The following is a 14,958-nucleotide window of genomic DNA, read 5'->3' as shown; positions in this document are numbered from 1 at the left end:
GCTTTAACATTCAGGAAAGGGAAAGAAACCAGAACAGAATTTATTCCTGATGAATTTTGAACATTGAACCAAAAACTCTCCACAAACAACAAAAACAACAACAAAAACAACAACAAAACTAGCCCTACTGTGATGTAGTAGTAACTACTTGATAGTGACACTGTGCCTACCTACGTAAACGGCCATGTAAATGCGGAGATATCTGGGACATATTCAGTAGTGGAAAAGGCTTCTCAGTGATTATGAGAGGTTTCCCATTCCGTGGGAATAGTTAACAGCTCTTTTGAAGTTGAGTTGAAGCCACTGTAAATTGTTCCCTCCCAAGACATTTTTAAAAGGTTATTCTTTCGCACAACGCATATTTAATTGTGTTTAGCATTTGACAACAGTGCTCCATCCCATTAATGAGGGGAGTCAGTCAAAACAAACCATTGGTTATATTTGTATTTAATCATTCGAAGCCCATCACATCTGCCATCTGCAGTTTATTTCCTCATAAATGACCTTGCATGTAGCAACACACCAAACACCCATGTCGGGGGTTCTGTTAGCTCATTTGATTGCAGTTCTTGTACCCGGGGTTCTGGGTTTGATTCCTACTGAATATGTGTTCAGTGCAAGTCGCTTGGGATAAAAGCATCAGATAAATTATTGTCTGATGGACATCGGCTAGTCAATGATATCTAATCTATTTACAATATGACCTCAACTACCAAGAAAGTGGGCTTATGTTGTTATCCATGATACTGGTAATGACAGTGTAATTTCATCCTTATAGCTTGTCAACCATGACCTGGGATTTCAATAACTACAATACGGTGTGAACAGCCAACCCAGCAGTCTTCCAGCGGGTGCAGGGTGGTGACCAGCTGGTGCAGGGTGGTGACCCGCTGGTGCGGGGAGCTGGGCCTTTTGTCTTGTGACGCATAACTGGGAATTTTATGGGTGCCTGGCGAGGACAAGCTGAGGGTGGCTGGTGGCAAGCGCTGCTGGTCGTGTGTGTGTGTGTGTGTGTGTGTGTTGTGTGTGTGTGTGGTGTGTGTGGTGTGTGTGTTGTGTTGTGGTTGTGTGTGTGTGTGTGTGTGTGTGTGTGTGTGTGTGTGTGTGTGTGTGTGTGGTGGTGTGTGTGTGTGTGTGTGTGTGTGTGGTGTGTGTGTGGTGTGTGTGTGTGTTATATATTAGGCCATGCTTTGGGTGTCAGGGGAGTATTATTAGGCCTTGTACAGAGAGATCGGGGGGTGGTTATGATCTCTACGTGCCCTCCTGCCAGTCTCACGCTCCTATCTCCTGCACCAGCCAATCAGCGCTCCGGCGGACGAGGCGGAGGCAAACAGGGAAGGTGGAACCAGAGAGGCATGCGATCCATGTGCTCCCCGTCACACGGCGGCTCCATGGTAACCGGAACATAACCAAGAGTAAAGCCTGTTCTTCCATATTTGGGTTGGAAGGAGGGGAGCCGGCCTACTATGACCCTACTACCCTACTACCCATCTACCCTACTAGACTACCACCCAACCACCCTGCTACCCTAATACCACAACTACCCAGCTACCAATATACCCACGTCTACCTGCTACCCAGCACCCTACGCGTACCCAGCTTACCCTACCACAAGCCTACCCAGCCAACCCAGCACCCAACTGCCCACTTCCCAGGCTACCCTGTACCCACACCCTTCTAACCGCTACCGTACTATAGCGACCCTCCTGCTACACAGTACCCAGCACATTACTAACAGCTACCCTAACTACCCTGCTACCCATACTGCCCTACTTATCCCAGTCTACGCACTACTAGACTACCACCAACTACCCCTGCCTACCTCTAATACCAACACCCCAGCTACCCATATACCCAGCTAACTACTACCGCTACCCCTGCTGCCCAGCTACCAGGTGCTACCACTACCACTCTACTACCAAAGCTTACCAGCCACCAGCGTATCCTGCTACCCAGCTAGCCTTCTAACCAGTACAGCCTAGCTTCCTGGTTCCCTACTACTGGACCACTACCCTGCTACCCTGCTACCTACTCCCTGCTCCTACACCCACACCCACTAACCAACTACCTACTACCCTAATCCCCATTACCCTACTACCCTACTACGCACTACTACTCAACCACTACCCTACTACCTTCTAACCCCGACTTACCCTACACCACGCTACTCCTACTTCCCTATTCCCCTGTCTACTCAGCTACCCAGCTACCGCTTCTAACCAGCTAGCTACTACCCTATTTCCCTACTTCCCTGCTTCCATTACCTACCCACTACCCTATACTGATACCCTACTACCCTCACTACTCCTACTCTCTACTTCCCTACTACCGCACACCAGCTAACTTCTAACCAGCTACCTACTATCCCAATACCCAGCTAACCCTACTACCCTACTACCCAGCTGCCCTTCTAACCAGCTACCCTACTTCCCTACTCACCCAGCTACCCGCTACCCCTCTAACAGCTTCCCTACTACCTCCACTACCCTAGTACCCAACTACCCAACAACCCAACTATCCAATACAACTCTAAAGACAGGTTAGCATATTTGATGGTGCTACTGCTGTTTGTGTCAGGCTGGGTTACTAAAGCAATTTGTGGCAACTGCTGATGTAAAAAGGGCTTATAAATAATATGAACTTTGATTGAATTGAAATACACGGAAATCTTTTGACAAGCATAACATGATGAACCCAAATGTCACATCACCAGACACTCCCTCCTATCACAGTCGCTGGGGACAAAGTAGATCTCCCAAATTGGTGCGACCATTTTGTGACCTTATGCAGTGGTCTCCAATCGCTAGCTACCAGTAGCTCGCAGGCCACTACAGTAGCTCGCAGGCCAACTACCAGTAGCTCGCAGGCAACTACCAGTAACTCAGAGGCCAACTAACCAGTAGCTCGCAGGCCCAACTACGAGTAGCTCGCAGGCCAACTACCAGTTAGCTCGCAGGCCAACTACCAGTAGCTTCGCATGCCAACTACCAGTAGCCTCGCATGCAACTACGATAGCTCGCAGGCAACTACGAGTAGCTCGCATGCCCTACGAGTAGCTCGCAAGAGCTCGCAGCACTACGAGTAGCTCGCAGGCCAACTACGAGTAGCTCCAGGCCAACTACCAGTAGCTCACAGGCCACCACCAGTAAGCTCAGGCGCAACTACCAGTAGCTTCGCAGCAACTACGGAGGCTCTGCAGGCCAACTAGCGAGTAGCTCGCAGGCAACTACCATAGCTGCAGGCCAACTACCAGTAGCTCGCAGGCCAACTACCAGTGCTGCAGCCACTCGAGTAGCTCGCAGGCCAACTACCAGTAGCTCGCTAGGCCAACTACAGTAGCTCGCAGGCAACTACCATAGCTCGCAGGCCAACTACCAGTAGCTCGCAGGCCAACTACCTAGCTCGCAGGCCAACTACGAGTAGCTCGCGGCCAACACCAGTACTCGCAGGCCACTACCAGTAGCTCGCAGGCCAACTACCAGTAGCTCGCAGGCCAACTTACAGTACTCCAGGCCAACTACCAGTAGCTCGCCAAACAATTCTGAAAGTACATGTATTTTTTATGTGTTACACCGCAAACTAATATGAACTAATCTCACAGGTTTCAGACACCGCAAGCTCCGAGCTACTATCCCAAAAGAATCCACATTGCCGTTTTTTTTACCCAATTTTTTTTTTTATCTAATGTGATTTAAGCATTGACACTGACTTATAGCATCCATTTGATTGTTTCTTTATGAATAATATAATTTTGTGAATGAAAAAACTTTTTAAAAAATCCAGACCAGAACTGAATTAACCAAGATAGGAAAAATTTGCAGTAGCTCACAATGTTTCATAATTTAAAAGTAGGTTCTTATGCTAGAAAAGGTTGGAGACCCCTGACTTAGGACATACCCAGTTCTGTTTATGAAAAGTGATCAGGTTTATTTATCAATGTGCTGTTAGATAATCAAGGCGTGAAAGGGCAAAGGATTAGTTATGAGTTGCCTTTCCATAGAACCTGATCGTGGGCATGCATGGGGATATGTGGCCAACTTTGGCAGAAACCCTGTCTGGCTTTTGACAGTTAAATTGATGGCCTCCAAAGGGATCAACTTCACTAAGGTAAAAGGAGTAAGTCACTGTGCAACCTGTTCTCACACATAAACACAAACACACACACACACACAGCACACACACACACACCACACACACCACACAACACACACACACACACACACACACACACACACACACACACACACACACACACACACACACACACTGAAACACAAACATACAAACCCATTCTACTAAGCTATATGGAATTGTTTTAAGAAAGTCATACCAAGGACCATTTAGCTATTTGATTTTGAATTCCAAGACCCCTTGAAGTATCAAAAAATAATAATAATAATTTGATTTTAAAAATATGTTTGGCCTTTCTGCTATTAGCCCATGCAAAACGCATTGAATAACAGATTCACTACATGGAACAAAAGACAGTCCCCCAAAAAATCTAAAGGAAATTTGTTCTGAAGTGTCTGTCCTATATCTGAGATATATAAAAAAAAATCTGGAAACATACATATATAAAAATAAATTGTACATGTATTTAACCCCTTATTTTTGCCACTAAACACTCTCCATATATATTGTACTTCCTGTCAGTTTTTTTAACTGGCACCTTAAAACGAGTCTTGTGAGGCCTGTGGGCGGCCTAGAGCAAAATTACATGTACGAGTTTGTGAGAATCTCACCTTTACACAGAGAGGTCATATTAGTGTGTAACTGTTCGGACGCTACAGACAGAAGTTGGCAGATCGGCTGTACCGACTTCAGACGAGTCCCAAGACGCTTGTGGGGGTCGTAGAGCAAAACGGAAAACACTATCCTGTTCATGAGTCTCATCTTTCCATAGAGGGGTCATAATAGTTTGTAGGCCAAACCGTTCAGACTCTACAGGCAATTTTAACCGATTTTCGAGATGTCTCATGGTCTGACAAACACCACTCTCGCTTTTTTTGTATTATGCTAAGTAGATTTCCACGGGGGAGCGGACATCGACTCTAGTTTTTTTTTATATACATAGATATTTTACTTGCTAAAATTGACTGAATGTCAAATGTCCATCATTTCTATCAAAGGTGTGATCACTGAAGACATCTTTCACAATCTAATCAAATGAAAGCGACGAAAGCAACATAATGTCTATCTGGCACCAGTTTACATCAAGCCTGTCTTGAGCATTTGGCCATAGGTTCTCATCCAAATCACAGTACATATACCAACTGTCATGCACCTGGGGAAAACCTTTTGGAATGTGTGGAATTCCAGCCTGACATAGGTCTGACAGCCTGACATAGGTCTGACAGCCTGACATAGGTCTGACAGCCTGACATAGGTCTGACAGCCTGACATAGGTCTGGATTGAATTCATTGCATGCCTCATCCATGCCCTGAAGGAGTTTGGTACACCCATGGGGATGGTAATCAGAACATCTTCCACCTGTACAGTCATTGTGTATTGTATTTTACAGTGTTGTATTGTACTTATGTATTGTAGTGGTCCTGTACGTGGCCCAGTTCATTAGAGCATGGCACTAGCAAACACTAGAGTTGTGGGTTTGATTCCCACTGAGGTCACATACCAAAATTTGCGGACTGTTGTTGTCCCCGTTCGGTGAAAAAGTGACTGTATGATTTTGTATGTTGTATTTAGTCAATTGAAAATGTGCTTAGAGTTTTCAAACAACTGTCCTTTTGATGATCTGTTTTGAGTTTTGTACCAAGTTGTGAAAATGTACCACATACCTGTGAAATTTGCACCGAAGCAAATAAAACAACCTGTAATAGASCATAGTCTTGGCACTTGTCATCATAGTGTTGGTGCTGTATTATGGAATGATTAAAGAAACATAGAAACGTACATGGCTACTGAACAACTACAATCAGGCCTACTACAGCGCTTGAAAGGCAATTTCAATAGATCCATTATTAACTATATACGAATGTGTTATTAATTACTGTAAAAAACTATACATCAACGTTAATAATTCATGTGAGACTTAAAAGGCGATACATAGGCCTAACTGTTTATATGAACAATAATAGCCATCACACTATCTGTGTCACCACAGAGTATCACGAGGATTAGTTGCCACATGTAGGTTATCAAAGCAAGGACACGCCATCATAAAACGCCCCCCTGACAAAGCAACATATTAGTTACAACTAGAGGTAAAGTTCATTGACTGGAATATCATTTTATGACGTCTGGTCAACGCGAGGTTGCTGGCGCCTTAATTGTGGAGGACGGGCTCGTGGTAATGGCTAATGACAAGTAATGACAAGGTTGTTTGATGCCATTCCAGCCATGATTATGAGCCGTTGTCCCCTCAGCAGCCTCCACTGGTCTGGTCACCTTCTGAGTCAATTAAAGGTACACCCTATTGCCAGATGAAACCGTGAGACCAAATGAATCCAAATCGTCCCACTGACCTTGGTATGTAGCCTAATATAGAAGTGATAGGCCTACGTGTCTTACTGAAAACCTGTCATGTCGCTGTCAACGTTAGTGTTGACTTTCAAATGCCATCAGTGTGAGCTGAAAACTGTCCACTTGCAATGTCAATTTTAGATAGGGGCAGTGGTAGTATCAGTATATATATATATTTTCAAAATCAAAATAGATACTATTTGGCCTGAATAAACATGCGCATCTGGTCATTAACTTAGGATAAGCCATTCGAGGGTTACAAGTATACATGTTTATCTGAATAGACAACGGCTAGTATATTACATATAGCCTATTCCTCAAAGGTCGTTCTTTCACTTTGGAATCTGAAGAATATAAGTTCACCTCCAGACACCTCGTCATCAGACTACATAAACCCCTACAACATGAATATGAGCGGGCTTTCAGCTCATGACAAAATGGAAAAACACTCGAAGGCAGAACTTGGCACTGAGTGCCTGTACAAACAATAATAGACCATGGGAGCATTGACCGAAAACATGACGTATGTAGGCTACAGTATACGATCTTTCTCAAGGAATATATCAGTCTTTTGTTGTTTTGTCTCACCTTGAAGTTTTGTCTCCCCGTGATGTGATCTGTAGTAATGTTATGGTGACCCGTCATACCCTCCGGGTTTATCAATTAGATGTATACTCCGCGTGATATGGCTTCTGGTGTCACAGTAACGGGAAGGAAAACAGGTGTATTCCTTCGTGGGTTTCTTGTGGTATAACCATTATAGACCTTCATCTTCGTTTAATCGCACAAGAAGCAAAGATTCTGAGGAGCCCTGGGATACCTAGATTTATGGAATGAGATATATTCAAAGCGTACAACAATTAGTTTTTATTCGGCCGGCATCACAAGGGGAAGTCTAACTAACAGGTGTTTTAATATGAAAGCAACCCGAAGAGCACCAGCAAAAAAATATTTCAAATCATTTTATTTTCCACCCAAAAAAACACTATTTAATTTAAAACAGATAGGCTATTGTTCAACCTTTGTGGCAACAGTTTGTTGTGATTTGTTTACTTTCTTTTGTTTAATACTTTTTTTGTTCACTATTTTTTTGTTCACTTCAGACACACAAGTAAAGACTCAATATAGCATATATACTTACTGTCTATACTTTGTATCTGTCCTGCTCGAGAGGGGAAATCTGTGCCAAACCCGTTGCAAGGCGTCGCCGGTCTTATACTGGCTCCGTGCGCGGGGCGTTCCCTTGCTCTATTCTAGAACGTCCCATCAGGTATCGGGTTCCTGACTAATCATAGCCACCAGACAGACAGAGACAGTCGTTGAGCTTTTGCCCTATTTGGAGCGTGGCTACATTTACTAAGTCCCGACTATCCGCTAGACACACTTGCCAGCACTTCTCTCTCCTTGTGACCCATTTATGTTCCAGTCAATTGGTTGAACCAACAACAAACTTTTTTACTACTGAGTGTTTTTTTCGCATAGTTGTTATATGCCAGTTAATTTTGACAGAAAGCACGCTATACTGGCCAGTAGGCTACCCTACAAAATGCAATTTACACACGGTTGTCGCACAGCCTTCACCTGGTCTCGCCAAGTTGCCAGATGGCCAATAACCAAATGTCATATGAGTGATACTGTATATCTGAGGTACCATATCAAAAATATTGTTCCCATTAAAATGTGTCCACACACCCCAAGTGTACTACTATTGTGAATATATAGGCTGTGTGTCAAGCAGAATGAACAAGAAATACTTGATTGATTTGATTTGGACAAATACAGGACACCTACAGGACACCTACAGTACCCAAATGTCAAGGCCAAAAAGATCATCAAGGACAACAACGGCCTATTCACCACGCTATCGTCCAGAAGGCGAGGTCAGTACAGGTGCATCAAAGCTGGGACAGAGAGACTGAGCAGCTTCTGTCTCAAGTCCATCAGACTGTTAAATAGTAATCACTAGCACATTAGAGGCTGCTGCCCTATATACATAAGACCTGAAATCACTGGCCACTTAATGGAACACTAGTCACTATGGTTACATGGTTACATATTTTGCATTACTCATCTCATATGTATATACTGGATTCTATTATATTCTACAGTATCTTAGTCTATGCTGCTCTGACATTGCTCATCCATATATTTATATATTCTTAATTATATTCCTTTACTTTAGATTTCTGTGTATTGGGTATATGTTGTGAAATTGTTAGATATTACGTCACTGTTGGAGCTAGAAACACAAGCATTTCGCTACACCCGCAATAACATCTGCTAAACACGTGTATGTGACCAATATGATTTGATTTGATGTGATTATACTTCAATATTAACCGTGACAGCTTGACAGGTGTCTCAAACACAGATGTACACTGCCACCCCATGGCCATGCTCTGAAATAGAGATGTTTATTCAAGTGTACAGACAGAGGGTTGAGAGATGGTATACTTTAGAGATGACAAGTCAGCATATAAGAGATGTAGTAGCCTACTCTGTCATTCACAAATGAAAGATTCATTGAGACGTTTGTCATTCTGCGATTAGGCTAAAACAAATTGTTAAAAAGGAATATGGATTCCCTGAAGAAAAGGTATAAGATGTCGTAGCCAATAAGGGTAATTGATATTGAACGTCATTGAATGCATTTGTTTACCAAATTGTATCTCTTTATACATAGGGACAGTAGGCTTGTCGAGTGCAGTTGTTATATCTCATGGTGGGTACAGAGTAGGCAACCTGGTCTCAGAGCATTTCATTTTATTCTGTATGTAAAACCGGAACTCTCAATTTAGTATGATACAGTATGTTATGTTTCGTATGTTATGTATTCATTTGTGGATGTTCCTCACCCATTTTGTATGATATGTTACGAATTACAATTTGTATTATATGTTACAAATTTGAAAACTGTACAAAATGTTATAAATTTGCTAAACGTACTTTAAGTTATGAATTTGCAAAATGTATGATATGTTATGAATTCTAGATAGGTGGCTATCGTTAGCTAGCTGGCTAACTTTAGGTAGGCTAGGGGTTAGGGTTAAGGTTAGGGTTAAGTTTAAGTTTAGGAGTTAGGTTAAAGGGTTAAGTTTAGGGGTTAGTGGAAGGGGAAGGGTTGGCTAAAAGGGTTTTGGTTAGAGTTAGGCTGAGGGGAAGGGTTAGCTAACATGCTAAGCAGTTACCGAGTAGCTAAAATGTAGTAAGTAGCTGAAAAGTTGCTAATTAGCTAAAATGCTAAAGTTGTCCATGAGTTGTACTTGCAAACTTTGGGTTGCAGACTTTAGCATTATACGCCCACCCATCCACCCCAACCAACCAGGTAACTAGACATTCACATTATATGCCCAACCATCCACCCCGACCAACCACCCTACTTTTGTTTTTKCCTTAAGTAACCATCTGTTTTATATAACCATACCAAACGTATTATATCATAYGAATTTGAATATCCCGGATCAACGTTTACTTTGTTACGTCTAATCTATGAGACCAGGTTGGGATAGCCTACTGACTGACTTCCCACTGGGCACAGACGTCAGTTTAACGTTTAGTTTTGATTTACATTTGGTTGAGTTATCAACTAACGTGAATTCAACGTGAAATCTACCAACATGTTCATCCTGTCATTGGAGTTAGGTTAAAAGTTGGGTGAAAAAAATATGAAATTCCGTTACACTGATGACTTTTTAGAARAAAATTGCCAAAATGATAAGAGAAAATAAGTGTCAAATAAAGTACTGCCTTTTATATAGATTACTTGCATTGAAATAATGCCCAAATTGATCATGAGAGACACACAAAAGTGGCGTTGCTATTCAGATGACCCTAGATRACACCAGTGCGTAAAGTTTGCTAAGTAAACTCTAGGCTTGTGTAAGCTACGTTATAAGGCTTGTGTAACTGAACACCACAGGGAGGAACGAGTTAAGTCTTTTCTCTCGAACCTCAGGTTTTCTGTGCATGCTTAAGTAAACTAGCCCGTTTTGATAAATGGYTGAGAAATCCAAGCTTCCTGTCCTCTCCAACTATCAGTAGTGCCGCACACAGAGAAAACAGGCAGGCTATGCGGTATATTCACTGGAACGGAAAGTGCGCGCGCTCCTCCTTAGAACTTTGAACTCCTCCACAGAACCATATTAGCCTATTCTGTGCAATATAAATGTCATATACGTAGGCCTATTGTTTAATGTTGTAGTTAATGCGTTATAGAGAGGGTTTAGTACGTTTAAATTATCAATTATGGCGAAGTGGTCGGTTTTTCTATTCTACCTCCTCCAAGGACTGGTTCATCTCATTACCGGGCAGCAGCAGCCGCCACGCGAACGAGTGGGGCCTTGGCGGCAGAGGATTCAGTGGGAGAATAACGGTAAGGTGTACAGTTTGATGAGCACCGGGTCAGAGTATCAACCACCGGCGCGGCCGAGAAGCCAGTCCAGAGTCTACATGAGCACAGGGAGGGATGGCACCGGTCAGACGCAGCCTGGAACGCGGGAAGGCACAGTGGCGCACAGAAGACCTGGACCAATCGAATCGAACGTAGGTGGACATTTACGGGACCAAACCAACAACGTTCTAGATCCTGGATCTGTACATTTAGGACATGACAGTAGACAGTATCTGGTACCCAATGCYCGCCAGTCAGGGGCCAGGTCGCAGCCCGAGGTGCCATACCGAGCGGGAGTGGCGGGGTCCCCTGGCGCACGGCGCTACTCCCCAGAGTACACTTACCGTGTAAACGCATCGGTCCCTGAGCTGCTCCCCGAGTTCTCCGGTAGCGGGGTACCGAGGAGAGGAGTCCCTGTCACTCAGGATGTTACCTGGGATGCTCGCTCGGGGCTTCCCGCCTCTCCATCCCGAGGCAGGGAGGCAGTGCCTGTACCGGGCGTAGAATACCAAGAGATGCGCGCGGAGCCCGGTGCATCCATCTCCAGGCAACCCGCACTAACGGATAATTCCAACGCACCTTATGTCATCCCTAACCGGAGGGGTGCTCCTCCAGGACTCGGACCCGTYAACCCTGCTGAAACATCGAATGAGGCAGCAAGTAACGGCGAGGACATGGTYTCGGACGACCCTCGGAACCCTTTTAAAAACCACCGGAATTCCGTCTTCTACAACATGTATTCCTCCAGAGGCAGAACGCCYGTAGCACGCACGCGGCGGCCGCGTCCCCCGGCGTCCGTCCCCGGCACTGGATATGGCACTAGATATTTTCAGAATGGTATGTAATTGGCGCATAAAAGTGTAAACGCTCCGAGTACAACCGTTATAAGCGCTTATACGGCTTATGTGATGGCATTGTCTCTCTTTAGGGCTCCCAGATCTCGTCCCAGACCCGTATGCCATCCAGGCAGGTGCATACATCCAGCGGATGCAGATGTACTCTCTGCGCTGTGCGGCTGAGGAGAACTGTTTGGCGAGGTACGTTAAACTGTAGTTGCCCAACTGGCTTCGTGCGCTATTTTTTCACAGTATATGTTCTCTATTTCTCTTCATCCGCGAAACACTTTGAGTAAAAAAATCTGCAGTATCCCATTGTCTCTTCAATTCCTGAAATGTGTGGTTACTGTAAATAATAGCTTCAATTGGTAGTTTGCCACTCAATAGGCAACATAAACAGGATGTCACTTAGGTACTACTGTTTTGCATTGCCAATAAACTTAAAACATACACATTTTTACAATTGTAAACGTTTACCTTATCAGATATAATATGACCGTTAATGTATCTGTCCCTGTATGGTCTGTCCCAGGTCAGCGAGCACAGCAAGGGACATAGACTACAGAGTGCTGCTTCGCTTCCCCCAGAAAGTCAAGAACCAGGGCACCACTGACTTCCTTCCTGTTAAACCAAGACACCAGTGGGAATGGCACAGCTGTCACCAGTGAGTAAATATATTCCCATTGCATATAGGAAGTAGAAATGACTAGCTCTATTTGTCTCAGGTCTCCCTCACTCGTGACAGGCAATAGCAGCTGGCCACACGCACTTATAACAACTGTATGGTGAAACTTCAGAGGATAGTTCAGACCAGTTCCTTTTTTGTAGAACCTGAATATTTACTTAATCCAGATCCTTGTACATCATTTACTCCTGTACCCTGTCTCTTCCCCTCCTTGGATCGCTCCTCTCCTCTCTCCTGTCTCTCTTCCCTCCACTCTCTGTCTTCTGTACACTGTCTCTCTCCTCTCCCTTTATCGCTCCTCTCCTCTCTCCTGTCTCTCTCCCTCGCTCTCTGTTCTTCTGTACACTGTCTCTCCTTTATCCGCCTCTCCTCTCTCCTGTCTCTCTCCTCTCCCTTTATCGCTCTCCCTCTCTCCTGTCTCTCTCCCCTTGCTCTCTGTCTCCTGTACCCTGTCTCTTTCCTCTCTCCTTTATCGCTCCTCTCCTCTCTCCTGTCTCTTTCTCTCTCCTCTCTTCTCTCCTCTGTCTCCTCTCTATCTACTCTCTCTTCCCCCTCGCTCTCTGTCCCTCTCTCCTGTCTTTCTCCAATCGCGTCTCTGTCTCCTCTCGCCTGTCTCTCTCCTCTCCTCTCATGTCTCTTTCTCTCTCCTTTCTCCTCTCTCTCTCTCCTGTCTCCTCTCTATCTACTCTCGCTCTCTATTTCTCCTGCCCCTCTCTCCCTCTCCTCTCTCCGGTCTCCCCCTCTATGTCCTCCCCCAGACAACTCACAAGTATGGATGCTTCAGTAACTATGACCTGCTAGATGTGACAACAGGAAGGAAGGTAGCTGAGGACACAAGGCCAGCTTCTGTCTGGAGGACACAGGTTGTGATGCTGGATTTAGACGCAGATATGCTGCACCGCCTACACAGGTTAGTTCTGCACGCCATACACAGGTTAGTTCTGCCGCCCAACACAGGCTATTGCAGCCCGTACAGGTAGTTCTGCACCGCCCATACACAGGTTAGTTCTGCACCGCCCATACACAGGTAGTTCTGCACCGCCCATACACAGGTTAGTTCTGCCACCGCCCGATACACAGGTTAGTTCTGCACGCCCTATCACAGGTTAGTTCTGCACCGCCATACACAGGTAGTTCTGCACCGCCCATACACAGGTTAGTTCTGCACCGCCATACAGGTTGTTCTCACCGCCCATACACAGGTTAGTTCTGCACCGCCCATACACAGGTTAGTTCTGCACCGCCCATACACAGGTTAGTTCTGCACCGCCCATAAACAGGTAGTTCTGCACCGCCCAACACAGGTTAGTTCTGCACCGCCCACACACAGGTTAGTTCTGCACCGCCATACACAGGTTAGTTCTGCCACCGCCATACACAGGTTAGTTTCTGCACCGCCCTACACAGGTTAGGTTCTGCACCCGCCCATACACAGGTTAGTTCTGCCACCGCCCTACACAGTTAGTTCTGCACCGCCCTACACAGGTTAGTTCTGCACCGCCATACACAGGTTAGTTCTGCACCCTCATACACAGCGTTAGTTTGCCCGCCCACACACAGGTTAGTTCTGCACCGCCATACACAGAGATCTACACCGCCCATACACAGTTAGTTCTGCACCGCTCATACCACAGGCTTAGTTCTGCACCGCCCATACACAGGTTAGTTCTGCACCGCCCATACACAGGTTAGTTCTGCACCGCTCATACACAGGATAGTTCTGCACCGCCCATACACAGGTTATTCTGCACCGCCCATACACAGGTTAGTTCTGCACTGCCCATACACAGGAAAAACTCTGGGTCAAGAGTTATTCTCCCTCCTTTCACTATAGAACAATATAGCCAGATAAATGTGATGATGTCTCATAACTGGGTTACCTTCGGACTCTTTTCACGTTATTTTTTTTTGCATATTGAGCTGTGGCTGTGTTTTGTTTTGCGTTGACAGGGGCTGAGTCCAGGCTGTCATGACACCTATGCTGCCAATATTGACTGTCAGTGGATCGACATCACTGATGTTCCTGCAGGAAACTACGTCCTGAAGGTAATGTCCTTCAATTATTATTGTATTTACAACAGCAGCTTGGTAATGATCTATTCCTTAATGGTATCACAGTTCTGCCCAGTGCAATCTGAATGAGGTCTGACCATCTCCTCTAAGCAGCGTTGTTCACACACATCTTTTCATTGTTCAGGTCATAGTGAATCCCAGTTATCATGTTCAAGAGTCGGACTATTCCAACAACGTGGTGCGGTGTGATGTCACATACACGGGTACTCAGGTTCAGACACGGAACTGTCGGGTAACCAGGTAAAGAGATGCTCTGTGATTGGTTGGCCAAGATATAAGATTCTCTGTGATTGGCCATGATGCCATACATAACAAGGTCTCAGCCCTGTATAGGTTTTCCCACCCCAAAGGCCATGTAAGTGCAAAAATAGAGGCTGGATGGCAAATATAGATGTTTTTAGTCATGGTAATAGCATAAACATGAATATATATATTGTGTATATTGTATATATATATTATATATTTTTTATTTAACTAGGCAAGTCAGTTAAGA

The 14,958-nt window shown here is 44.8% G+C and overlaps 1 protein-coding gene and 1 long non-coding RNA gene across 2 annotated transcripts in view; one reads left to right on the top strand and one right to left on the bottom strand.

Moving 5' to 3' along the window:
- Positions 1 to 7,735, bottom strand: part of LOC112070772 (uncharacterized) — a 28,581-nt gene extending 20,846 nt beyond the window's left edge. The window contains exons 1-2 of the long non-coding RNA XR_002893963.2: positions 7,623 to 7,735; positions 7,070 to 7,301 (exon numbers count right to left, since the gene is read on the bottom strand). This is a non-coding gene — a long non-coding RNA (uncharacterized lncRNA). The remainder of the gene's footprint in view (positions 1 to 7,069; positions 7,302 to 7,622) is intronic.
- Positions 7,736 to 10,426: 2,691 nt separating this feature from the next.
- On the top strand, positions 10,427 to 14,709 carry LOC112070768 (protein-lysine 6-oxidase). The gene is given in 8 exon segments (XM_024138218.2): positions 10,427 to 11,708; positions 11,800 to 11,908; positions 12,240 to 12,375; positions 13,151 to 13,217; positions 13,220 to 13,284; positions 13,373 to 13,393; positions 14,343 to 14,438; positions 14,590 to 14,709. Coding segments are annotated over 8 exon segments (1,596 nt in total). The 5' UTR covers positions 10,427 to 10,726.
- The last annotated feature ends 249 nt before the right edge of the window (positions 14,710 to 14,958 follow it).

Source organism: Salvelinus sp. IW2-2015, unplaced genomic scaffold (assembly GCF_002910315.2).
Source record: "Salvelinus sp. IW2-2015 unplaced genomic scaffold, ASM291031v2 Un_scaffold1421, whole genome shotgun sequence".
Taxonomy (NCBI): domain Eukaryota; kingdom Metazoa; phylum Chordata; class Actinopteri; order Salmoniformes; family Salmonidae; genus Salvelinus; species Salvelinus sp. IW2-2015.
Note: the sequence above shows the minus strand (reverse complement) of the source record. Positions and strands in the feature narration are given on the sequence as shown.